This window comes from Gymnodraco acuticeps, unplaced genomic scaffold, assembly GCF_902827175.1.
Source record: "Gymnodraco acuticeps unplaced genomic scaffold, fGymAcu1.1, whole genome shotgun sequence".
Lineage (NCBI taxonomy): Eukaryota > Metazoa > Chordata > Actinopteri > Perciformes > Bathydraconidae > Gymnodraco > Gymnodraco acuticeps.
In genome coordinates, this window is record NW_022990295.1 from 2350048 (window position 1) to 2377748 (window position 27701).

The window sequence follows — 27701 nt, forward strand, 5'->3', positions numbered from 1 at the left end:
TATAAATATGTTTATTCTTCACTGTCGGGTCACTCATTACTGGATCAGTGAGCTGCATGAGATACTGACAGGCTGTCAGGAGAGGGAAAGGGGGAGAGAGAGGAAAAGAGAGCGCTTCCACTAATTTCTCCGTGTTATTATCCAAAGTTAATGTAAACTTGAATAATGTACTTCATTTTAATGTAATAATTATGTTGGTTGTTTGTGGAAGCGCCAGTGAATGAGCCCCATTAACTGAGTTTTAAACATCACTTTAAGGCACGGACACACCAGGCCGATTATCGGCGTCGGTGGGCGCCGATGATAAGCGTCAACACGCCCTACTCATTGTCCCGCACCGTCTGGTCAGCCGGGCCGACGCCTTTTCGGCGGGCAGTCGGCCAAATAAATCACTCTGATTGGCTGTTCAGCTAGCGAATCAGTGCATGAGAAGCGAAACGGAAGTGAGGGACCCAAACAAACTATTAAGAAGGCAAATCTGAGATTTGAAAATGGAACGCACACGCTATTTGTTGTTTATTTATATCACGCAATCTGTTCTTCTTCTCTCGGTTATCACGCAGTCTGTCTTCCGGTTGTTGCCTCTTTTGAATGACGAATACACACTACTGCTGGTGAGGAGAGTTATTGCCACTCACGCATGCGCAGTTCGTATGTGCTTCTTAGCCGTCGGCTGAATTCTTTGCGGTGTGTTCCAGTGCGACACATGGCCAAAACGCAGAGACGCGACGCAACAGTCGGGGTTCGTCTGTGTTAGTTATTTGTTGTCAGATTGGTGTGTCCGGGCCTTTTTAAATGGAAGATCCCCATAGGCCCCGCCCACTCGATCGGATCGGTATCGGCCGCTACTGATTCCGGAGATCGGCCCCAAAATTGGCGATCGGATCATCCCTATTGTCAAACTACCACATGTTGAATATCACATGGTAATTGGCATGCTGAGACTTGTGATGCACTTGTCTTCAGATGAGTTTACTCTACTTAATGAAGGCTCACGCTGCTCCTCTTGTCATTCTGCTTGGTTTTATAACAGCAGTCTTCAAGTTGTCTTTCCTCTCGGGTTATTGATCACCATTGTGACACCATTTCGGGCTTCTGGATAAAAGCACAATGGCTGGTGCAGCTGAAACCTTATTCCTAATATTATATTGCTAATAGTGTTTTGAGTGACACCAATTGATTCAGTCAGATTTCCTTGAGTGGAGAATTAAAAGCTTAATATTTGTGATTGTCCAGCAAATTGTGCAAGGTGGTATTAATTAGATGTGTTTATTAATAAGGGATGTATTTGTTTTGATTGGATAAATGGTTTCTTTTCAAGTGAGAAACATTTCCACATGAGGCTTTTGTTGTTTTAGAAAAAATCTTTACAAAATGGAATATGATTAATTTCACTATGGAAATATCTTATGTGCATTTAGTAAAATGCTATCATCTTGACAGCAGAATGACAGGTTTCATCTGTGGCTTCAAACCATTGAAATGACCATGTTTCAACATATGGTCTATTTGATTACAAATGTTTTTTAACTGATCATGCAGTCCTCTGCACTCTGACTCCATCTACGGGCAAATTGCAAAACTTGAGCTTTTATAGTTTTTTGCATTTGCTAAACCACAATTTCTGAAACAGGGGATCTTTTGATAAAACACACAAAATCATATAAAAACACATACACTCAATACAAGATTCATGAAATCCCTTGAAATATACTTTGTATGGTGTATAGTCTGGAGTGTTTTATTTGTAACAATGTGTAAAAATAGACTATGGCCGATTACTTAAACTCAAGATGACATGAACTTAGTAACTGGATGTTAAACAAAATATTGTATATTTCAATTTCCTCTTTAACTCGTTCTATAGCCCTCTATTGCTGTGCACACCGATAAGCAAGCCTAAATCCAATGTATACTTTAATTTATAAAGTTTGTGTCTGCAGTGCATGACATTAAGGATTTTGGGAGATGGCCCTGTGGGCCATCTAAGCTAATTTACAGATGGCCCTGAGCCCAATAGAGATTGCCCTGAAAAATGCGCGCGGACGAAATGACGCACACGAAGGGTTTGGGGGGCCTTCCCCTAGAAAATTAAGATTTTTGCCAGTCTTAGATGCTGTCTGGTGCATTCTCTAGATTGAATTATAAGATGAACCACCACAATATTATATTTTACCATTTCAATTTTATTCTTCATTTCACTTGTTTGTTTGTTCTTGTTTGTGCTTGCTCACTTGCATGCCCTGCATAGCTATAAGAAATACTTCATTTGTTGGTCAAGACCATAGACTGGCTATACATATAATATATATATATATATTAGTGGTGCACGATAATTATCGGTCCGATATTAGGAATTATGACGTCATCCCGATAAACCCGATAAAAGTATTAATAGCCCCGATAATATACAATATATTTTTTGGGTAAAAAAAAGAAAAAAATACTGCGGTGTGGGTGGATTGGGATGAGGGGCGCTTGTTTTTCACTCGGCTCCTCCTGTTTTGCCAGTACTGTGGTATTAGTGGTTTAGGAAGAGGGGAGTTCTTCACAAATCCAGCGCTCCCTAACTCATGCCTGGCTGTGACGTAAATGGTGTGCGGCCGTGAAGCCTGGACAGTAAACAAACATGTCGTCGGTAGTATGGGACTATTTCAAAGTTTCAGAGTTAGATAGTTCGCTTGCTATTTGTATTAACAAATGCAATGCAGAAGTTCCACGAGGAGGGAAAAAGGCAACAAACTATAATACTTCGAACCTGATTAGTCTCCTGAAACATCGCCATCGCTACGATGGTGTGTTAAAAGCGTACGAAGACGCCTGCGCTGCTAAACTAGCGGCGAATCCAAAGCCAGCTGCAAAGGCACCGGGGCTTTTACCTATCGACGAGGCTTTTGAAAAAGGCAAGAACTTTATTTGGGAAAATAAATATGGTCACTTTGAAGAGTCAAAACTGTTCTTGGCTTTGTTTTGTTCATAGTAGTAATGCTCATGTCATTTGCTCACTGCTAGTCTTTTTTTTACCACCAGGTGTGCAAAAACTACAGGTACATTTAATATATATATTATATTATTATTAGGGCTGTCAGTCGATTAAAATATTTAATCGCGATTAATCGCATGATTGTCCATAGTTAATCGCGATTAATCGCAAATTAATCGCACATTTTTTATCTGTTCTAAATGTACCTTAGAGGAATATTTTTCAAGTTTTTAATACTCTTATCAACATATGAGTGGACAAATATGCTTTATGCTAATGTTTATTATCATTTGAACAATGACAAATATTCTCATGAATATTAAACACAACAACCTGTGTGTGTGTGTGTGTGTGTGTGTGTGTGTGTGTGTGTGTGTGTGTGTGTGTGTGTGTGTGTGTGTGGGTGTGTGTGTGTGTGCGTGTGGGTGTGTGTGTGTGTGTGTGTGTGTGTGTGTGTGTGTGTGTGTGTGTGTGTGTGTGTGTGTGTGTGTGTGTGTGTGTGTGTGTGTGTGTGTGTGTGTGTGTGTGTGTGTGTGTGTGTGTGTGTGTGTGTGTGTGTGTGTGTGTGTGTGTGTGTGTGTGTGTGTGTGTGTGATGGATCGTTGGAACTATGTAAACTCAAGGCATATGCTCGAACGGGAGCTGCCTGGACGCTGCAATCATGTTGCGCACTATCCGTGCTGAGTGTGCTGACTTTTCGTACAATGTCCCACTGTCTGACTTCCTGCATAAAGTCAAGTGCTCGGCGCAGTTGTGGCGAAATGTCGCTCCTCTGTTTTCATTTAAACAGCTCCATATCCGTTAGCGCAGCTAGCTAGCACCAGATGCTAACAACAACAATGCACGTAAGGTCTCTCTCTCGCTCGCTCGGGCCACACATACACACACCCTCCCGGTCCTCCCAAAAGCCAGTCGGTGCCTGCCGGTGAGCGTGGAAGTGTGGTCTGCCACAAGCGGGCGGCAGGAGCGGGGCTGTCAGCATCAGCTTGTAGATGGTATTTTAAACTCGATGTGCTCTGAAACTACGGGGCGACCGAGGACAAAAAATACAGATGCGTTAATCGCGTTACAATAATTAGTGGCGTTCATTTTTTTTTGCGTTAACGCGTTATTAACGCGTTAACTTGACAGCCCTAATTATTATCGGTATCGTTATCGGTCTTGAGAAGCAGGACGTTATCGGTTTCAAAAAACCAATATCGTGCATCCCTAATATATATATATATATATATATATATATATAATAGTATACTGGCTATACTATTATACTACACTGAACAAAAATATAAATGCAACACTTTTGTTTTTGCTCCCATTTTTCATGAGATGAACTCAAAGATCTAAAACATTTTCTATACACAAAATAACCATTTCTCTCAAATATTGTTCACAAATCTGAAAAAATCTGTGATAGTGAGCACTTATCCTTTGCCGAGATAATCCATCCCACCTCACAGGTGTGGCATATCAAGATGCTGATTAGACAGCATGATTATTGCACAGGTGTGCCTTAGGCTGGCCACAATAAAAGGCCACTCTAAAATGTTCAGTTTTATCACACAGCACAATGCCACAGATGTCGCAAGTTTTGAGGGAGCGTGCAATTGGCATGCTGACAGCAGGAATGTCCACCAGAGCTGTTGCCCGTGAATTGAATGTTCATTTCTCTACCATAAGCCGTCTCCAAAGGCATTTCAGAGAATTTGGCAGTACATCCAACCGGCCTCACAACCGCAGACCACGTGTAACCACACCAGCCCAGGACCTCCACATCCAGCATGTTCACCTCCAAGATCGTCTGAGACCAGCCACTCGGACAGCTGCTGCAACAATCAGTTTGCATAACCAAATAATTTCTGCACAAACTGTCAGAAACCGTCTCAGGGAAGCTCATCTGCATGCTCGTCGTCCTCATCGGGGTCTCGACCTGACTCCGGTTCGTTGTCGTAACCGACTTGAGTGGGCAAATGCTCACATTCGATGGCGTCTGGCACGTTGGAGAGGTGTTCTCTTCACGGATGAATCCCGGTTTTCACTGTTCAGGGCAGATGGCAGACAGCGTGTGTGGCGTCCTGTGGGTGAGCGGTTTTCTGATGTCAATGTTGTGAATCGAGTGGCCCATGGTGGTGGTGGGGTTATGGTATGGGCAGGCGTATGTTATGGACGACGAACACAGGTGCATTTTATTGATGGCATTGTGAATGCACAGAGATACCGTGATGAGATCCTGAGGCCCATTGTTGTGCCATTCATCCACGACCATCACCTCATGTTGCAGCATGATAATGTTGCAAGGATCTGTACAGAATTCCTGGAGGCTGAAAACATCCCAGTTCTTGCATGGCCAGCATACTCACCGGACATGTCACCTATTGAGCATGTTTGGGATGCTCTGGATCGGCGTATACGACAGCGTGTTCCAGTTCCTGCCAATATCCAGCAACTTCGCATATCAAGATGCTGATTAGACAGCATGATTATTGCACAGGTGTGCCTTAGGCTGGCCACAATAAAAGGCCACTCTGAAAGTGGCCTGTGTTCGTCGTCCATAACATACGCCTGCCCATACCATAACCCCACCACCACCATGGGCCACTCGATTCACAACATTACCCTAACCCTACCCCTAACCCTAATCCTACCCCTCACACGAGATACTGACTGGTTTTCGGACCCCCCCAGACCCCCCCAATAAAGCAAAACTGCACGTTTCAGAGTGGCCTTTTATTGTGGCCAGCCTAAGGCACACCTGTGCAATAATCATGCTGTCTAATCAGCATCTTGATATGCCACACCTGTGAGGTGGGATGGATTATCGCGGCAAAGGAGAAGTGCTCACTATCACAGATTTTTTCAGATTTGTGAACAATATTTGAGAGAAATGGTTATTTTGTGTATAGAAAATGTTTTAGATCTTTGAGTTCATCTCATGAAAAATGGGAGCAAAAACAAAAGTGTTGCATTTATATTTTTGTTCAGTGTATTATGGCCTCTGTTAAAAATGTTTGTAATGTTATCTACTGTAAGTTGGTCGAACGAATGCCTCCTCATCCGGAAGCTGACCGAGCAGACCCGAGCAGCAGTCGAGAGGAGCCGAGCGCATCCGCGAAGCACACAAAATGGCGACGTCAGAGTTCCCGTTAGCCGGCAAATCTAAATCTCTCCGGTCAAAATGTCCGGTCAAAATAATTTCCCTTTAGCGCAATACCGCTTCAGTTGCGCCACTTGTGACAGACAAGAAGAGTATGTGACAGACAAGAACAGTCAATTCTAATGTCTAACACTTAATGTGGAGAAAGAGATGTCCTGTATGGGTTGATTGTGCGTTGATCTGTTGGTAATGATCTGGGCATGTAAAGAAATGCATAATGCTGCGCTATACTTTGTGGCCTCACCCGGTTGCATAGCGGCACTTATTGTTTAGGTGTCTTTTAATAAGCAGGTAGTCATATCATTAGCTAGAACTAGCTGGATCTGATCGATATGGACATAAACGCGAGTGAAGTCTAATCTGACGGGAGAGAGAGATCAGCTGCTGCTGACGAGTCGACACGCAGCTCTGCATGATCACATGCAGCGGTGAGCGGACAAAACACACACTTCAGGTTAGAATATCACACGTAGCTAATTACCTCTCAAACTACCTAGTTATAGATATGTTTAGTTTTACTGTCGGGTCACTCATTACTGGATCCGCGAGCTGCATGATACTGGCATAATAGTTTGCCCGATTGGGCAACCAGCAGGTGAGGCTTCATTTCCCGAGCTAAATACTAGATGGCCCCGGGCCATCAGGCAGTCGTTAATGTCGAGCCCTGGTCTGTTACCTGTTGGGGTACATTTGCATTCTTGTTTTGTGTGACTTGATTATTGAGTATGGTGTTTGTATGGCAGCAAACAAAACACAGGCTTTTCATTTTGAATGATGTGCGTAGTTATTTGCAAAAGGTGTGTTTTATAATATCAAACTTTGTTTAGAGCAAACAGTGTGCTTATAATTTAGCACAGTGTTTCCCCTAGGATGGAGTCATAGCAGCGGTGCTAAGGCACGTGGGCTCAGCATAATGTGAGCACGGAGAGCGTGGAATTTTTTTTAGTGCGTGCCCCCCGCCGAATTTGTTTCTGAGTCTGCCAGCACAAGAAAGGCTCTTGAGGCCTAGTGCCAGGGCCGGTTCTAGCCAATTTGCTGCCCTAGGCGAGATTTTATATGTAAAGATTAAATGAAAAATCTCTACAAAAGACAAATACACTACAAAAACAGAAACTTATTGACATAGGTAATATACGTCAAAATGGCTTCAAATGTATTCAGTATTGTATGAACATGTTTTAATTGGGGGGTGGATGTCACATCCTCTAGGGGGGTCTGGGGGTATGCCTCCCCAGGAAGATTTTTTTGAACTTTTAAAGTAAAATTCTTCAATCTGGTGCACTTTGAGCACACAATTACTAGAGACCTGATCTAGGGGGTACAACTCTCTAAAACACCCATATGAAAAAGATCGGTTTACATTTTAATAATCAAATAAGTATGTGAACATAACCAATAACCTACCATAGCCAATAACAAATAAATGTAACTTATTTTATTTTTGTTGTTCATTTATATCTTATTTGACCAGTTAACATTTATTTATTTATTTATTTATGCATATTTCTGTATCTCTCCAACTGTAAACGATATTTTTGGTTTACTGTCCTATAGTATACATTGGAATGATTTCAAACCTGTTTTTATTTATCCTAATAATTATAAAGGAGTGTCTTGGATATATGTGTTTACATAATTTGTAAACACATATTTGTTTGAGACCCACTGAGATAACTTAGACTAACATTAACTATCTAAACACACAGAGAGTCCCTAACCTCACCTGAGCTATTTATCTCCCTCCTCCTTGTCTTTTAGAGCAGCTAGCTAACCAGATGCTAACAACAAAAATAAAAAAAAGTAACCGGTGCTCTTATTTGAGGTTAATAACTTTGGTTATTAGCTCTATATTTGTGTGTCTTGTCACACCTCACAACAACAATATATTACATAGTTAAGCCTGTCATAAACATTTAATAAAGGTTCACCCAGTAACTACAGAGCACTGCCTGCTATCAATTAACCTCTACTCATCTCTTGCTGCCTGGAGATGATATGTAGTAATGGCCCTATTTGACAAAAGAGTGCATGGACAGAATCTAGCAAGTCTATGGAATGACCCACCTGTTAGACATTCTGCTCTTTTCAAATTGTATTCTAATTGAGTTACTTTAAGCTTTCTTACTTGCTAACATACAAACATTTGTCTTATGTTATTAGCTACGGGAACATTTAAAGAATGTCCTCCTCTTTTTATGTTTTAAAAAAAATGTTCTGCTCCTGTATAAGATACTCAGCAAAGGCCACCAAAGGAACAGTAGAGGAACATTCACTAAACCCATTCTTACCCATTCAATAAAAATAATTTTGTTGTTTGCTCACTCTTTTACACCTTCCTACATTAACAATTTACCATACAATAAAGAGGTGTCCTTTCTAAATGAGGATCAAACAGCATTGAGGAAGAAATTAAATGTATACATTTTTTACAAGTACATAAAACTCAAAATCTTTGTTTATTCTCTTTCAGTTCTACAAGCATGTTGTCCAGAGTGTGGAGAAGTTCATCCAAAAGGTGAGTTGTCATTTAAACGTTTATACATTCAGTTTGAAAGTGATTTTTATTTGTATGCTTATGTTTATCAGCGTAATAGGTACAACATCATTTCAGTATTGCATTCAAAATGTTCCCTGTTATAAAATGATCCTTACTCAGCTCTCCATTTCCCCATCGACAGTGCAAACCAGAATACAAGGTGCCCGGCCTTTACGTGGTGGACTCCATCGTCAGGCAGTCGCGTCACCAGTTTGGCATGGAGAAGGACGTTTTTGCTCCACGCTTCAGCAAGAACATCATCGCCACGTTCCAGCACCTCTACCGCTGCCCTTCAGATGATAAGGTCAGACAGATTTTAATGGCTTTGTGTTCCCCTATGTGGCTTTTGTATCTTGTCATGGTTTCATGAGGGAGGGTATTAGACCCCTTGATTTATGCCGCAGTTTTACAGAAAGCTGTGTTTTGAGGAATAGGTCACGGATAGAAATGGGCCCCACTTTATTTCATTGTTGCGACCAAGTGAACTGGCCCGCAATATGTGAAGGGCAGTTGAAGTGAAATAAATGAAAATATAGTTAATGATGCATTTAAAATGTGTGATATATAAAAAAAAGCATCTGATAAAAGCCTTTGTTTTATAAACGTGATTCTGTCAGACTTCTATCTTTTAACATGGTTATAAACTCTATTTTCTTCGATCATATCAGCAATTTTTTTGGTCGCACATGTCATTACCTTTTACTCTTATTTCACAGTTGCTTTTGCTCTCTTGGTCTGTGTTTCCAGAGTAAGATAGTGCGAGTCCTGAACCTGTGGCAGAAGAATGCGGTCTTCAAGAGTGACATCATCCAGCCTCTGTTGGACATGGCGGCAGGGATCGCCCCGCCCATCGTCACTCCCATCATGCCCAGCAGTGCTTCTCAAGTCAATAACACAACACCTGGTCAGTCCAAGAGACATGCATCATTATACACTCTGACAATGTGGATACTGAACTTGTTTGATATAACAACAGAATGAGTTTAGTTCATGGTTCACATTGTAACCCCTCTGTTTCTGTGTCCAGGTAGCCCAGCTACTCCTGCGACCCCCGCTAACATCGTGCAGGGTCTGCCTGACTGGGCCTCCCAGATTAACAACACAGACACAGTGGCTGCTGTGGCACAGATCCTACAGAGTCCCCAGGGACAGCAGGTTAGTGAGCGGGTCCTCCAGGAGCTCCGCTTTCAAACCATTACACTGTCACTGTTTTGTTACGGTCAGAGGTAGATCAGGTAATCAGATCCTTTACTTCCGAAAAAGATGAAATTCTTTGGTCTTTAGAATTCAGAATGGCCCTTTTGACAGTATTATATCTTTATAGAATACTGTATATTTCCCAGTTTTTATCTCTAACAAATACACGTAAGAGCATTTTAATCTTGTAGTTTGTCAATGTGGATCCAATTCTGCATACTTATTAGCTTTATTACACTGAACAAAAATATAAACGCAACACATTTGTTTTTGCTCCCATTTTTCATGAGATGAACTCAAAGATCTAAAACATTTTCTATATACACAAAATAACCATTTCTCTCAAATATTGTTCACAAATCTGAAAAAATCTGTGATAGTGAGCACTTCTCCTTTGCCGAGATAATCCATCCCACCTCACAGGTGTGGCATATCAAGATGTTGATTAGACAGCATGATTATTGCACAGGTGTGCCTTAAGGCCCTGACACACCAAGCAGTCACCAGAGGACTCGCCGACGTCGGCTGTTGCATCGCGGTGTTCTCCTGCGTCTTGGCCATGTGTCGCACGGGAACACACCGCAAAGACTTCAGTGCGTGAGTGGCAATAACTCTCCTTACCAGCAGGCGGTGGTAGTGTGTATTCGTCATTAAAAATAGGCAACAACCGGAAGACAGAGAAGAAGAACAGACTGCGTGATATAAACAACAACAAATAGCGTGTGCAAACTGCAGCCTGGTTATGATCCACTGCTGTCTGCCCGTCTTTGGTGCTCCACAACTACCCGAAGGGGCAAGTCTCCTGTACCGGGTGTACTGGGTTCGCAGAGAATCCCACTTCTTCCTCAGCTCTTTCTCTGAAGCACACAAATAAACGATGTAACCATTGTGGCTAGTTAGCATGTCCAATTCATATCTATATGCAGTGCCAAACTGCACAGCTAGCAACAGCTAGCAACAAGATAACAACAAAACACAAGGTTGAAATAACAAATTACATTTCACGTTAACGTCACTGTACGCTGGCAAACAATAAAAAGCCAACAATATCTGCTAAAGAGCTCAATTGATGAAAAAGATAATCTTACCCGAGAAACCAAGTTGCGTTTCAATCTCTCGCCAGAGTCCGGTTTTCACTACTCGGTTCGAGTACCTTTTCTCTGTGATGTCGTACAGAGCTGGCCTCTCCTGGATCAATGTGATGAGCAGGTCTTCGTTTGCGTCATTCCAGATCGCCATGATGAGATGAAAATGAATATCAGTCTGTGTGTGCCTTCTTAAATCGTTTGTTTACGTCCCTCACTTCCGTTTCGCTTCTCATGCACTGATTCGCTAGCTGAACAGCCAATCAGAGTGATTGTTTGGTCCGACTGCCAGACCCGATGCATGGCCGATTCAACATGTTGAATCGGCCATGCATCGGGACTGGCAGTCCAAATAAGGCGTGTCACGGTCAACGGTGCGGGACACACCAAATTGAGTTTGGGCGACAGGACACGCTTCGTCTCCCGACTTACGAAAACAGCCGAAATCGGCCTGGTGTGTCAGGGCCTTTAGGCTGGCCACAATAAAAGGCCACTCTGAAACGTGCAGTTTTGCTTTATTAGGGGGGTCTGGGGGGGTCCGAAAACCAGTCAGTATCTCGTGTGAGGGGTAGGGTTAGGGTAATGTTGTGAATCGAGTGGCCTGTGTTCGTCGTCCATACCATAACCCCACCACCACCATGGGCCACTCGATTCACAACATTACCCTAACCCTACCCCTAAACCTAATCTTACCCCTCACACGAGATACTGACTGGTTTTCGGACCCCCCCAATAAAGCAAAACTGCACGTTTCAGAGTGGCCTTTTATTGTGGCCAGCCTAAGGCACACCTGTGCAATAATCCTGCTGTCTAATCAGCATCTTGATATGCCACACCTGTGAGGTGGGATGGATTATCTCGGCAAAGGAGAAGTGCTCACTATCACAGATTTTTTCAGATTTGTGAACAAAATTTGAGAGAAATGGTTATTTTGTGTATATAGAAAATGTTTTAGATCTTTGAGTTCATCTCATGAAAAATGGGAGCAAAAACAAAAGTGTTGCGTTTATATTTTTGTTCAGTGTATAAGCATAATGTCATTTTAGATGTACAAACTAACTTCAAGTGTTTATTACATTGAGTGCATCAAAAGTAAATCTTCCTCCATCATGCAGTAAAGTAGAAGTATAAAGTAGCATAAAAAAAAATTCTCCAGTAAAGTACAAGTATGATAGAATAATATTTAAGCAGAGTACTTGAGCAAATCTATTTTATTACATTCAACCTGTGTTTAAGATAAGACTTTATTTATTTCCTTTATACAACTGTCTCTAACCCTGTGTTGTGACCTGTTGCAGCTGCAGCAGCTGGTGCAGAGCCTCCAGATGCAGCAGCAGAAGCCGCAGCCCTCCCTGCTGCAGGCCCTGGACGCAGGCCTGGTGGTGCAGCTGCAGGCTCTGACAGCCCAACTCACTGCTGCCGCTACTGCCAACAGCATGAACCCCCTGGAGCAGAGGGTCTCCTCTTTTAATAAGGTAAGCTGCAGTGAGCAAGTGAAAAGTCCTCTTCCTTTAATCCACAGATGTCCCCTAATATAATTATGTTATATGTTTCTTACAGAAGCTGCTGGGTCCTTTTGATTTTGGGAATGATTCTGATCGCGGTGACGATTCTAAAAAGGAATCCTCGTCATCTCAGATGTGAGTACATTGCGTTTTGGCTAAATAGTGATCAAGAGTCATTTCACTGTCAACCACCTCGATTAATCTAATTGATCCGATCACTTCCAGGCCCATGGTGTCGGAGCCCAGCTCCCTCTTCCATCAGCTGGCCGAGCAGCTACAGCAGCAGAACCTGGAGCAGTTTCAGAAGCAGCTTTTAGAGCACCACCAACAGAAGGTAGGTCCACACACAGATCGCTGTTTCTTCAGAACTGATGGTGTACTCGGAAGTTGAAAAGGTTCAACAGATCAACGCTTCTATCCCAGGATGCACTGTAACCATACGGGATAGTAAATACGTCTCAAATTGCTAAATTAGGTTTCACTTGTGGAAGTAAAAAACACTAACAGTATGCAGTAGGCTACTCACACAGAGGGAGAACACACCCTACTCCAACAGATAACTTCTCATCCTCCGACATCACACAATGTCCCTCACACATACCTTAGGACCTAACTTTTTAATAAATGAAAACACACAATAGCTACAGCGCTATTTTTGTTTCTCCAGGCGATGAGCATGGAAGGTCAGGACTCCATCTTCGGCCATGAGAACTCAAATGCTCAGAGCGGCAGCCAGCAACAGCTTTCTGAACAGGACAACAAGCTGGATGACACCATAGACAACCAACAGCAGGTATGCATGACCAGTGGGACATAAACAAAACATATTATTTTCTTTTGAAAATGGGGTTCAAGTCTTAGCACTGAACCAAGTACGTTTAATAAGCTTTGAGCCTAGATTAGGGATGGGAATTTGAAAGCAAATGTATATTCGACCCCCCAAAAAGCGGTTAACCAGTTAACCGAAATGTACATATCCTATAAAAAAAAAAAAATTGGGTAAAAAAAAAGGCCCAAAACATCTAAAAAAAAAATGCAATAACTTTTGGAAATAAATAAATACATGTTCAAATAAGTATAGAAACCAAGTCGAATCTGTCAAATGTATTGAACTGGTGATCACAGTTTGACTCTCCGTTGGAGTGTAAATAATTACCGGACTATGACTGGTAAAATATGTTGAATACCGGCAAAACTAAATCTCTCCTGTCAAAATGTCTATGTACTTTGCCGCCACACACGGTTGCCAAGCAGCGCTTATTGTTGTTTAGGCTGGCCACTCATGTGTCGCGAGTGTTGACAGGGGGCGGGGGAGCACGCTCATGAACTGTTAGCGCCGGAACCTCGCAACAGCTGCGGAGCGCATTTGGGCATAAGATGATGTTTGAGTCTGCGTGATCTGCGTGTAGGGAGGGGCAGCAGCCATATCGTTATCTAGAACTAGCTAGATCTGATGGATTTGGACATAAACGCGAGTGAAGTATAACCGGACGCGAGAGAGATCAGCACCTGCAGCTCTGCCCGCTGTGAGGGACCGGTGAGCGGAGCAAAACACACCTTTAGACCGAACACACTTAGCTATGGCACTATCGTATACATTGAATTATTCAATTTGATCATATGTAATCAACTTAGGCATCCCTCCCAAAAAAAAAAAATATATTTATAAAAATATTCATAACTCATATCGATTAATCGTTCCCATCCCTAGCCTAGATGTGATTGTTACAATAGTTTCTTACTTCACCTTGTATCTCTGTAGAAGGTAAAAATAACCCCGTCTTTTTCAGGACATGGATCTGGACGAGGGCCCAGATGGTATGGAGGAGGATACGTTTGAGGCAGAGGAGAAGAAGATTGTAAGCACGCGCTCCAGAACACGCTCAAGGTCACGATCTAGGTCAGTCCCATTTATAACTGAAATCTAATTTTGTAAAAACATTTACTAAATGTACATGAAATATTGCTGAATTGTCTGTTTTTATGGGATGCATTGATTTTTTTTAACCTTGTTTGAAAAGTGCTGACCTTGAAGGTCAGATTTAAAATTGGTACAAGATCGCTGGATGTAGATCCAGCGATAGCATACTGATAATTTCACTCCTTACTATGCACTATAGCTTTACATTTCCTACTTAAGAAGAATTACATAACCCATGTTCTTCGATTGGCCCAGGAAAAAATATATGTCATTAATTAAAGACTAACCAGAGAGTGTTTTTATTAATTACATTTATTGAGATTGGGAAATAAATCTGGATTCTGCCTAGTAGTTCAGTCAACGTATGTTGTAAACTGGATTACTGTGATTCATTGGATTTTTTCAAATAGTCAATGAGGGCAGCGATGATGTGCCTATACAAGCTTGTAAAATGCAGTTGCTATAATCCTTTAACTTCAAACACTGGCTAGGCACAAATAAATGCATTTATAAGTGGAGAAACATTCAATGCAAAACTGAATTGTGAAAACCGGTGTTGATAGTCAAAGGGTGCAGCGCTGCAGTGTGACTGCAAACACAAAAGTCCATCTGGAAAGAATTCCCAAAGGTTTCCATGTTTTCTCTCCGTAGGTCTCCCAAGAGGAGGAGGTCCAGGTCTCGCTCCGGCTCACGGAAGCGCAAACACCGCAAGCGATCCCGCTCACGCTCCAGAGACCGCAAGAGGAAGTCCTCCCGGTCTTACTCGAGTGAGAGACACGCCCGCGAGCGAGAGAAGGAGCGGCAGAAGAAAGGACTACCTCCCATCCGGTCGAAAACTCTCAGTGGTCAGTGGAAGGTCATTGCAATCATAAATGGATGTTTGCTGTCAGTGCTTTTCTGGTGAATAATTATTATTTCCCCCTCTGCCCGTACAAAGTGTGCAGCACGACTCTGTGGGTGGGACAGGTGGACAAAAAGGCGACTCAGCAAGACCTCACCAACTTATTTGAAGAGTTTGGCCAGATTGAGTCTATAAATGTAAGTAAACCTCTCACCCTCTAATTTAGCCACAGAACTGTATCCACTTCTTTAATCTCTGTCACATGAAGGTCAGTATAGTTACTTTAAGCTGCCATCAACTATCTTTTAAATCCCCTATTTCTTTGTCTTTCGTCAATGCTACATTTTCACTCAGTTTTCTCATTTACATTTTTCATCAGTCTATGGTCATGTGGTCATGCCCTGTTTTGAACCCTACCATGTAATGTAATGTGTGTGTGTGTGTGTGTGTCTGCAGATGATCCCGCCCAGAGGCTGTGCCTACATCTGTATGGTCCACAGACAGGATGCATATCGCGCTCGCCAGAAGCTCAGCACTGGCTCCTTTAAGATAGGCTCCAAAGTCATCAAGGTACACATTACCTTTTTATAATTTAATTAACTTTATCCTAACTCTCCTTGGGGTTTCTTCTAACGTAGTTCCCCAGCGGTTCTTCCAGGCCAGGGGTCTGCAACCTTTTTGACCAAAAGAGCCATTTTGCTCCTTTTTCCAAAACATTTTTTTGTCTGGAGCCGCAAAACATATTTCATAGTTTTTTATTGTTATATCAGACAAAAACTACAGTTTTTTTGCATTTATTAGGCTATTTATTACATGATATAAAACTGTTAACCTCTAATAAGAAACAAATAACTCTTATAAGGAGAACTAAAAATAATACACAGGCCTACTTTAAAATAAATTAAACACAGCACTTGGGGAGTCCTCTGCACATTTGATGGAAAAAAATATATTATTAAAATGGGCCCACTTTGAAATAAATAAAACATATAGCTGCACCCTAAAAAGAGTTAAAGGTAGGGTAGGTAAGAATGGAGAAACCAGCTCGAGTGTGCTAGAATTTGAAAATACACAACCGGAAAAAATATGCCTCTTCCTTCAGACTTCCTTACAGAGTCCCTCCTCCAACACACACGAACGCGCACATGACCAATGAGGGCACGAGATAAGTTTGTGCACAGATGGAAGGCTGACAGGCAGTTAGGCCATCCAGTTATTTTAGCCGGGCCGGCTAAAATGACTGGATGTGCTTTTTACAGCGCTACGGCTTCCAGAGATTAATTTTTGTATGTATTTATTGTCAAAGCATTTAATATATTCATTGCTATCGGGACGTTAAGAGCATTCCATGGAATATAACAAAAAGTGTTTTCTGAAATAAATTACATTGAATTATGACTGAAGATCATCAGCTGTCTTCCTCTCCCTTGTTGTTCCTCGATACTAAAGGCTGCACCACCGTTGACAACTACTCTCTACATATCAAACATACCGGTAAACCAGCATCGTTTGCTGTGAAAGCAGATAACTCTGTCCACACATAATTAAATCCTGTGTTCCTCCGGTACTTTTCTTTGATTTATCCATAGTTCGCTCATCGAGCCGGGGGTCAGGTTATTCGCCTCCAAGAAAAGGTGCTCGCGCGGAACCGTAGCGGGATGTGACGCATATTTTAGTTGACCTAATTAAAACCGTTTTGTTTTTTATTTATGTGTCACAGTATCACCTCAAAATACGAAACATTTTCAACCATGCAACAAAATATAAATAGTCCTACAAATACTTTTATTTTATTTCCTTCTTATTTTTGTATAAGCTCAAGGGAGCCAGAGCAGAGGGCTTAAAGGGCCGCATGCGGCAGCGGGTTGCCGACCCCTGTTCCAGGCACACGGATCCTTGTACGCCCGCGGAAATTACATTGAGAAATGCTGTTTATTGACCTTCTTGTGTTTGTTTCTGATTCAGATTGCATGGGCTCTGAACAAAGGGGTAAAGCAGGAGTACAAGCAGTTTTGGGATGTGGACCTGGGTGTCACCTACATACCCTGGGAGAAGGTGAAGCTGGATGACCTGGACGGCTTTGCTGAGGGAGGAATCATCGACCAGGAGACTGTTAATGATGGTGAAAACACACATTCTTATAAAGGGGGAAAAACTGCTTTTTGATATTGCCTAGGAAAGATATATGAATATTTGTGAACATGATCGACTCTCAATGCCAGAAACCATAGGAGTAAGTCTATAACTTGTGATATCATCAAATATAATGTCTTTAGTGTAGTATAAACTGGTTTTGTGGATGGATTGTTTTTTGTATACACACTTGAGCTTTATAAATGTTAGTGTTGTTAGTCAGGAAACAGAAAATGTATCCATGTACGTACAATGTTTCCAGTGGCGTTTTTATATGTACAAAAGTGATGGGGCACAAAAAAACGTAGATGCCTACAGTATATATAAGCTTCTGCAGTGACGTGCAGTGAGGTTCATGGCTGGCACTGGCACTGACTCTATAGGTTTACAAATATATTTTGACCTAAATCAAAATATAATATTATTTTCAAAAGCTTTTTTTGTCTGATGCTTCGATTAATTTTAAACACACAGTTCAACAAAAGGATACCCAAAAAATGTAATTTTATCATTTAAATATTGAATTGTTCTCTCTTAGTAAGATCCCATTTTCAATAAAATTGCGGTCTTACCTTGACTTGAAGAATAAGTCCATTTGCCTGTCCCTCTGGACAAAAATCTCTATTACTTTTTGTAAAAGTCCTCCTTATGTTCTTGTAGTTTCAAAAGTCTATCATAAATCTAATCGATAGATTTATGATTAGAAAATGATAAAAGTAGGGTAGACATGTGGATATTATCCGGGTTAACAAAACGTGCATTTATCAAACAGGTACGTTTCCCACAGATCTTATTTTGAGCTATTTTCTAAAATCCCATGGAGAAATCTCATTGCACTTTTGTGGAGGGAACCCATGCGCAGCTTACTTCCTGGTTTTAGGACGCATCTCTCGTCTGTTCTTCACACACCACAGTTTTCGCGGCACACATACTTACAGCCAATCAGCTCTGAATTATGTGAGATGACGTATGGTGGGGATGGTAGCTCAGTGCCCCTATGGTCATTATTTTGTTGCCACACACATTAAATAGGACAATACTCTGAGCATGCGCAGTGTAGTTTTTACAGTCACCATTGACTTAGACAGTGAGAGGGAGGGGCATGATCGGGTTTTGTCCCACATGGCTCTAAACAGCTCAATAGGCACACACTGTAGACACAAGAACACAGACTAAAACAGCAATGTACAGACGAATCAGATGATTAAACATGATCTTAAAATATTTTTAATTTTTTTGTAATCATTATTTTTAATACTTTCTGCTGACACTAGGTGGGGCTGTTAAAGTCCCTTATTTGGGGATTTGGAAGACAGTTGTTCATGTTTAGTCATATTTTTGGACCGTTTTAGACCATGGCAAACATGTATGAATTTTGTAAATAGGTGTAGTTGCCCCTTTAAAAGAAACTACACACAACTCGAAATTCATACATGTTTTTCATGGTTGACTTGCTAGCATGTTTGTACACACATGATGAAAGTATAATCCGGATTTCCAAAACACAGGCAGCTTTTAATCGCTTAAATGGATTTGTCTTCTACCCAATTCCCCCAGTTGTTTGCTTTGTTATGGTAATGCTTCAAATCCGTTAAGAAACCCCAGCGGGAACTCCACACCCTCTGTAGAAAAATGAAGAAGAGTTGAAAACATAAAGCTAAACTCCCAAATCCAAACAAACAATTGAAAGATGGTTGATAACTTTGTTTTCATCCTAATGTCTGTCGCTGCAGAGTGGGAAGCTGCCAAGAATGCAGAGCCCGTCAAGGAAGTAATAATTCAGCCAGCCAGCGTTGAGACTCCAGCGGTGTCTAACACACACACTGAGAGCTACAGCCAGCAGGCCACCATGATGCCTGTACAGGTACTAAACACACTCTCTATCTGTGGATGAATGTGATCAGTTTTGTACATTTTCTCCAAAAATCTGTTTGTAAAAAGAGTTTATAGGTTTTATTGCAGATTGTATGTCTACACTTTCTATTTTATTGGATGATAATGGAGACGGTGCATCTTTATTTGCATGAAGTATTACTATGTTGATAGAGACTTTTGCAGCTACTCATCACGTCATTGACTTATTCACATTCTCTTGTAACCCTCTGTTTCAGCTCCCAGTGGCCCAGCCTGTTCCCAGTGCTGTGGGTTTGGTGCCTCCTAACTTCCCTGTCAGTATGGGTATCCCCCCCCCAGGCTACGGGCCTCCACCACCCTTCATCAGGGCCGGCTTCAATGCCTCGCAGCCTCCGCCAGGTAAATAATGCAAATGCTTATATAAAGAATACATATCAGACCTACAGGAATTCAAAGCTAACAAAAAACATGTTCTGCTTTGCAGGTTTTATGCAGGCAGCACAGACCGCAGCCATGAATGCCGCAGCTAATGGTGAGTATTTACGACATGATACCCTAATATGATATTTCATATTGTGTGTTAACAATTTAAATGTAATTTCAAGGCTTAGCATTTAAATGTATTAGTTTGGATTACATGTTTTTGTTCCTGTTCTCGTCTATAGCTCTGGTGCAGCCTTCAGTGCTAAACAGCCAAGATGCTGTCAAGGATTCTCCGTTCAGTGCCATGATTCCTCCGGCCGGCTTCATGGCCTCTATGTTCCACCAAGTCCAGCAAGCAACCAATGAAAAACCATTGCAGTCTGCAGACGGTATGGATGCTGCAGCAGAGCTTACGCTGCAAGGTGAGCAGATGCTAATGTGTTCCAGCATGAGAGCGATTCAAATAGTTTTTGTCTGGTGGACACTTTGAGTGTTTTTATAAGCAGCCCTAAAAAGTATTTGTGTTTATCCAAAGAGAATCGTAACAATCATTTCTGTCATTGTGATTTGTCCCCAGGCATGCAGAACGCAGTGCGCAGTGGGATGGGTCTCCTTGGCATGCACCCCACAGCCTCCCTTGGCCACCAGCTGCACCAGTCTGCTCTGACCGGCCAGAGGATGCCTGGCCTGCTGCCTCTGGATGTTCGACCCAACATCCTCCAGCCCGGGGCGGCAGCCCGCTTCCCACTCCTCATGCAGCAGGGGCCCATCCAGCAGGTTGCTGGCCTGCTCGAGAGTTCCCTCCAGGCTCAAGCCCGTGCCAGGGTCCCCTTCTCTCAGCTGGACCCCTTCAACAGGGTCCCAAACCTCGCCAATGAAAGTGTGTCCAAGCTAGAAGACGAGTCTTCCTCTGGAGCTGATGAGGGCAAAGACCAGGACTACCGATTCCCTCCAATGGAGAAGCCGAGCACAGGCCTGCTGAGGACCCCTCCACCAGACCATAGGGAGGCCCTTGGAGGTGGCAGACCTCCCTTGCTCCAGACCCCAGGGGCTCAGCCAGGCAGAAGCAGCCTGGTGGGACGACTGCAGGCTCTCGCAGGCTTCACCCCTGATAACCGCTGGAACCAGACCAGAGGGGACTTTGATGAACGAGATAGCATGCGAGCAGGCCTCCAGGCCCCAAGCCCTGCAAAAGGCTTCCAGGAGGAGCGGCCCCCATCTGGACAGAACTTCCCCAATCGATTTGAAAGCCGTCCTGGAACAGCAGTGGGAGCAGCAGGGGGAGCCGCAGGTGTTTCAGGCAATGCTGTAGCTGTTGGGGGGCCGCAGGCCTGGAACCGCAGTAGCAGTAGTAGCAATAATAGTAGTAGTGGTGCTGCTGCTGCTGCTGCTGCTACAGCACCTTTTGACAGCGAACAACATCAAGACCTAGATGAGCGAAGACGCCCGTGGGACAGGCAGAGAGACAGAGATGAAAGAGAAAGAGAGAGAGATTTTGACTTCAGGAGGGAGATGAACGGCAACCGCCACAGCCGAGAGAGAGACCGGGACCGAGAGAGGGACAGGGACAGGGAGCGAGGCAGAGACCGAGACCGCAACAGAGAGCCTGAGCGCGACAGAGAGCGCGACAAGGAGAGAGAGCGTGAGAGGGATCGTGGGGGGTGGACGCCTCTCCTCCCTCTGCCCACACCTCTGCTTCCAACTCCAACGCTCAATCCCAATCTGACCCTGAACCAAGGCAAACTGCTGGCACCGCTTAAATTGAACCCCCAGATTCAGTCACGGTTCCAGTCCCCGCTCCTGCCTCAAGCTCATGCCAAACCCTCTCTGTTGGGTCTGCCCCCATCAGAGGTTCAGATTAAGTCTCCACCTCCTTCCGAGAGCCAAGCAGCTGTGCCAGAGTCAGAAAGCCCAGCTCTGTCTGAGACACCGAAGGCCCACTCCCCACCCCCAGCCCAATCACCTGACTGCTCACCTGACAACAAATATCAGAGCCCATTAGCTGAGTCTCACAGCCAGGCCAAGTCTTCACCACAACATGAGACTCCTCCACAAACAGAATCACCATCCCTATCTCCGGCCCAGTCCCCTGAAAAGACCCCTGCTCAGTCCCCGGCTCAGGCTGCCAGCCTGTCCCCGGCCCAATCCCCAGCACTGTCCCCAGACCAGTCACCCTTCAAAACCACTGCTTCCCCAGAGACCCCAAGCCAAGCTTCGCCGCTGATTGAGGCCTCTTCCCAGGACTCACCTGTGGCCTTCACACAAGCCGTCAGCCCTCCTGAAGAGACTCCCTCTCTGGAAGAGCAGGAAAGCCCACAGAAAGACAAGGAGGAGGAGGAGTCACAAGAGAGAGCCTCCTCCCCCCAACCCCAGTGGGTCAACGGAGCTGGGATGGACAATAGTACAGGGGCCGAATCTACACCCGAAGCCTTTCCCGAGCCCACCGAAGAACCCTCTCCCGACTCTGCGCTCCCTGAGAGCGATCCGGAGCGGCTCGCCTCTCCTGAGGACGTAGACAATGAACAGAGTGAGCCCATGGAGGAAGCTGCGAGTCAGCCAGTGGTAGACACTGTCACAGACACTGAGGGGACATAATCATCACTCAGTAGGTAAAAGATCATTTTGTAAAGTTGTCTCTTCTTCTCTGTACTCATGTCAGCAAACCACCACACGGGACATGGCGAATACTGACTCATGTCAGTTGCTGTCTTATAACCAATAACAAATGATTTTATCTCTCACAAATACCAGTGTACTTAAATAGATGGCTCATTAGCTGATTTACCGATAGACCATTTTTCTTTGTGTTTTTATTTCCTTTTTTAAGTTGTAATGCAACCCCACACGTTTTAATGAATCTAAGCTTGGCGAGTTTTATTGAATTGCCTACCAAACTGTTTCAATTGTATATGGGGGAAAATGCGCTTTGACCTTCCTATGGAAGAAAGTTAAACATCCTGGCTGAACGGAACAAATACACACAATACTTGAAAAAGGCAGTTGCTGGCCCATTTCCTATCTCCTCTTCTTTTTTAAATGCTGCTGCAAAGTTTTCAGTGAATGCTTTTGTGGTGTCCTACAATGCTTTCTGTTTCCACACAGAAAAAAATAGCTTGTATACAGCGAGACAAGTACAGAGGCTTATAATTGGCAAAAATGAACATTATTTAAGATGAAAACATGAAAATGTTGTAACCCCAAAATAAATGTCTGTAATTTGTTTCCAATTATACATTGAACACATACAGGAAATAACATGCCGGGGGGAGAAAAGGAACAGAGGCATGTTCTCATGTTGGGTGCATATTGTTTTAGTTTGAAATAAACATACTTTGTCTGTTTTAAAAGAAAAGAACATGCTTTAGGACTGTTTTCTGACCCAGGACCAGTGGAAACTCAGACTGCTTTACAGACTCTAACACACTCAGCCAATTTGACGATCTCGTAACTCAAGTTGCTGCTATACCATCCATCCAGAGCACTTTGTTGGATGCAACCGTGGGACTTGTAGTTTTTTTTAGTTTCTGATGAATTCTGTTTCCTAAGCTTTTGCTGGGTGACTGTTGAGGATGGGATTGTGCCTTTTTTTGAATGGATTTGTCGATCATGATGCTACCCAACACTACTGTGCGATGTACCCCAGACTCAGTTTCAGACCGCTCTATGAACACAATGCTACCTGCACAGAATTGACTGGCCTACCGTTTGAATGGTAGCTGGGGCGCTTTGTACAGCACTCACCTAGAGAACACGTCTCAAATATACTCCATCGTTCTGTGCATGCAGGCCTGTAGCCATGTTTTAACCTCCTTGTCTCTCTTTTGTCATTTCATACTTGTAGTGCTTTTCTGTTGAGACATACTACTAGAAATCCATAGTCTGCTCTCAAACCAAATGTCTACTACCGGAGTTGTGATGTTGAATAAAAGTTGAAGGTGCATCGGATTTTTACCCCTATTATTGTCGTGAATCCTGACCCAGACTGATCAGATGACTTCTCCCACACACAATCAAATATGAGTAGTTTTAACCAAAGGAAATGTATATAGATCATGTGACATGCATATCTACTATGATACTTTTTGTATAGAATATAAAACACCCAAATTGTAGGCACTGACTTCACTAGATGTCTTTTTAGGTCACTTACTCTAAGGCAAGCGTAATTGGGAAAAAAACTTGAACACCCTTGAGATCTGAGATGCTGAACAAAGGCCATTTCCACACTGTCAAAAACACTGCAGTGTATTGTTTCCCACACCTAGCAATAAAGGTGTAGATGACAACCACGTGCCCTCATACTAAAGTATAGTTTATATTCACAATAATAAAGAACTTGTGAATTATTAAAATAGGAAGAACAAGGTGCAGAAAAGAAAGGAAGCCTGAAAGACTTCTCAGACACCTTCCCAATTTAATCAACAATGACATTATCTTATTAAAAAGATGGCAAAGAACACAGCACAGGGAATATCTATAAACAAAAGCAAGTATAAAGACACGATAAGAATAAAACAAAAACAATCAACCTACTGAAGCCAAGCTAAGGGCAAACTAGGGACAGTTCCTATATAAGAAAAAAAAAACACATAGCTGCCATCTGGCACAACAGAACAAAAGGGTAAGGAGGGGATAAACAAATGAGGTTGATGTGGAGGAAGTAGGAGATGCCTTACCCCCCCCCCCCCCCACCCCCTGCACTGCCAGAGCCCTGGCTGCTATAGCTGGAGAATGTGCTGACACAGCACATGCTAGCACCGGGCCCCTCTTCATAGTCCTTTATGGCCCTGCTAGTGTCAGAATACTCAAGCTAGAGGATTAATTTAAACGCTGTTGCCGCTTCAGCACTTTTATTCTTATAGGGGGGAAAACTAGGAGAAAGGCAGCTCATTGTGCTGCATAATCGTCCGGCAATTACACCTGAGTTTAGCCTGCTAATCCAGACGTGAATACACAGAAATAAATGTGTCATAGTTTGGCTCTGGATTTAGCATCTAGAGACCTGTAGAGGATAAAGTCGAGCTCTAGCAGACTGATGTGTTTCTCCTAGTGCAACTCGATCTATACATTTCCACCTGGCTCCCGAAGGCCCGGGCAGACAGCCAGGTCGAGCCCCCTGCTGAAAGATGTGACAGGCTGAGCATCAACCACTATCTGCCCAGAAACAGATATACATTCACACAGCCATTGGCTAGCCCTCCCTTGGCCAGCAATAACAAATAAATCCTCTCTGTGGAGGCGCAGCATCCTTCAGTTATTTATCTGTGGTGAAATAAAGAGCATGTTTGCTAAAGTGGATCAGGATCTGTTAACGTTTTTAAAGCCAGTATAACCAACAGGGACAGCCGTGACTCACTCAGCCATTTGCACATCACTCCCATGTTATACTCCATATAATCCCAGAGCCAACCCCATGGGAACGATGCACAGTGGGCCTGACCTTAGATCAGCATTACGGCTAATGAGCGCCCCCCAACTATAATGGACTGGAATAATAATACATTGCTAATGCATGACCATGTGGTAGTGCTTATGTGTGCTTGCTCATACACAGAGGTTCCCGGCTGTAAGGAAGTCAATTAGACAGAGTTAAGATTTATCTTGTAAATAAGTTTAAATATGACCTGGGGAAGTCATAACAGTCTGATAATGCCTGAAAATGTTCAACGTCAAGGCCTGATTTACTCCAAATGGTGCGTTTCAATTAGTTTTAAAAGAAATGAAAGACTAGTGGTGTATTTCCACCACTTATATTGTCCTCCTGTTGCTGATAAAAGGCACACAGTCTGTGCATGTGCCGCCTCAGTTCCACAGCTGACCATTTGGGGGCAGTGTGGTACTGTTGCTCTGAGCAGACTGGGTTTCTTGAAGTGCGACAGCTCAAAATCTGCAGTGCTCACCTCTCTTACCTTCTGTGCTTCACTCTCAGGGAGTCAAATAAAAGCCCACCAGTGCCATGGAGGGGTATATCTACACATGCAATTCCCTCCTTTGAAAACAGGCTCAGTGTTAAGATAAGGGCGTAGAAAATTGCCGAATCTTCACGGTGCCACTGCGCTGAAATTGATACCTCCTTCCATACCTTTTTTCAAATCGATACAGGCGCACTTTGATAAATACAAAGAGGTGCTTTTAGTGTGAGACTTGGCCAGTTTCTCCTGCTTCTCAGTTGCTGCATTCTTTAATTGATTAAAGCTATTGATTAGGGCTCCAAAAGCCTCTAGACCAAAATCAGCCTCCATCTATCAGCCATGGCCAGATATCATATTTGAGTCTGTGCCAAGCGGAGGGCGTTAGCGTGGTTGCTGACACGAATAAATGGGCATGAGAGATTCAGAGGTAGAGCAAAAAAACAGAGACATCTATCTTCCGTCCACCTAGTTATGCAGAAGAGGAATCCCCTATCTCTGCTCGCTCTCCACTGCCACAGTAATTACTCACCACTGTGGGAGCGTACGGTTCCTGTGCATTCAGAAAGCCAGTCTGCCCGGCTCCCCGTTATCAGAGCCAGCAGGCTTTAACGGACTGGGTCGAGGCGTCTAAAGTTCCCCACACCTCGGGGCAAATTGGCTGAGAGAGGCAGCAAGTTCATGGGGATCAGGGGCTTGCTTAGGGGTCCTGCAGCAGGGTGTGTACCCACCAACATCTTCACGTTCTCACTCTCTTTTTAAGTCCCATTAGGAATTTTAATCAATGCTGCCAAAGGGGGATTTTTGTTTTACTTTTTTTAAATTAGAGAAGGAAAGAAATCACACCGCAGAAAGATGAGAGGCCGATGCTGTTGCGATTATGGCCTTCCTCAAACACACAAACACTGTGAATAAATACACAACAGGTGACTGGTACAATCATGTTTTAATGAGTAATTTGAACGATTTTGGTTGGGACATCCAACAACTGTTGGATGGATGAAATGATTCATTATTATTCATGGTCCTCAGAGGATGGATTCTTAAGACTTAGGTGATCACTAATTATTCGTCTAGCACAAATGGACCTCATGGTGGGGCTATAAGATAAGTCAACGGCTCCCAAAAGTCACAAGGATTCATCCTCTGGGGACCATGAACGCCTGTACAACATTTCATAGTAATATATCTAATAGATGTTATGGTATTTCAAAGTGTTTGACACCAATCGACTGAAAGACTGCCCATACCTCGAGCAGTGATTCTCCCATTGGCTGAAAATAAACGTGTATTTCTACCCAGCTCATTGTTACATGTTTTTCCCACGACACACAACATCCGATTAGTCACTCATCCCATTGACATAACCATCCTCTCGTAGATAAAGTAAGTAAAACTGCAGCACAAGTCCCGTCAACACTTCAGTCCTTTTGATTTCGGTTGCCAAAGACCTTTATTTGAACCACCATATGGCCAGTTAGTACTTCACGATGAATTATAAACATGGACGTGTTAGCTTAGCACTCTCTCTGAGTTAACGTGTTAACTCGGAGAGAGTGCCGCTCCACTTTAGTTTTTTAATGTAGCAATATGTCTCGTATTTCACCTCAACGTTCATGAGTACTTTTCATTTCAACTTCTCTCTGGGGATTTGTTAGCAAGTATTTTCTTCTTTTTTCCCCCCGTCAAGCCAGGAGCAGAATGAGAGAAGGACTGTGTTTGCCAAATCAGTGTGTGTTTGCATACTGAGAAGGTGTGTGCGTGTTATCAGGGGTCTACAAGCTTGTCACTGAATACCTTTTTTCCTACACACATAACTAAATGTGCGTGTCTTATTGGCAGCGGTGCCACATTTGTAACTATAATTAAACCCATTTGCGGGAATTTGGTTTACACAGGCAGAGACAGTACACTCCCGTTTTACAATCGATGTCTGTTGTCTCTGTTAACGCTGTTAGTCCCTAATCTTCTGTTAGTGGCACCAGTGTCAGTAAACATACATCATCTGTTTACATGTGACTATCTGCTCTGTTAGCGCTCCTGCTTCTCCTCTCAAACAGTCTGGCGCTCATCCTGGGTGCACTGTGGGGTCATAAGAGGTTAAAGGTCAAACAGACACAGGGAGGAGTCTGGGGGAAAAATGCAGGAGAGGGTAGTCAAGGA

General features: G+C 43.2%; 2 protein-coding genes across 3 annotated transcripts in view; both read left to right on the top strand.

Annotated features, from left to right (window-relative positions):
* scaf8 (SR-related CTD-associated factor 8) overlaps positions 1–23574 on the top strand; it is a 37298-nt gene extending 13724 nt beyond the window's left edge. For both annotated transcript variants that reach the window (XM_034221963.1, XM_034221964.1), the window contains exons 3-20: positions 8605–8649; positions 8813–8974; positions 9418–9574; positions 9698–9825; positions 12251–12427; positions 12513–12592; positions 12683–12791; positions 13125–13250; positions 14248–14357; positions 15030–15223; positions 15316–15416; positions 15676–15789; positions 17185–17341; positions 19086–19216; positions 19464–19605; positions 19691–19738; positions 19872–20051; positions 20207–23574. In XM_034221963.1, the coding sequence (XP_034077854.1) occupies positions 8605–8649; positions 8813–8974; positions 9418–9574; positions 9698–9825; positions 12251–12427; positions 12513–12592; positions 12683–12791; positions 13125–13250; positions 14248–14357; positions 15030–15223; positions 15316–15416; positions 15676–15789; positions 17185–17341; positions 19086–19216; positions 19464–19605; positions 19691–19738; positions 19872–20051; positions 20207–22224 (4179 nt within the window). In that variant the 3' untranslated portion in view covers positions 22225–23574. The remainder of the gene's footprint in view (positions 1–8604; positions 8650–8812; positions 8975–9417; positions 9575–9697; positions 9826–12250; positions 12428–12512; positions 12593–12682; positions 12792–13124; positions 13251–14247; positions 14358–15029; positions 15224–15315; positions 15417–15675; positions 15790–17184; positions 17342–19085; positions 19217–19463; positions 19606–19690; positions 19739–19871; positions 20052–20206) is intronic.
* tiam2a (TIAM Rac1 associated GEF 2a) overlaps positions 22059–27701 on the top strand; it is a 95671-nt gene continuing 90028 nt past the window's right edge. Inside the window, exon 1 of the mRNA XM_034221960.1 lies at positions 22059–22238. The gene's annotated coding sequence lies outside the window, so the exon portion shown is untranslated. The remainder of the gene's footprint in view (positions 22239–27701) is intronic.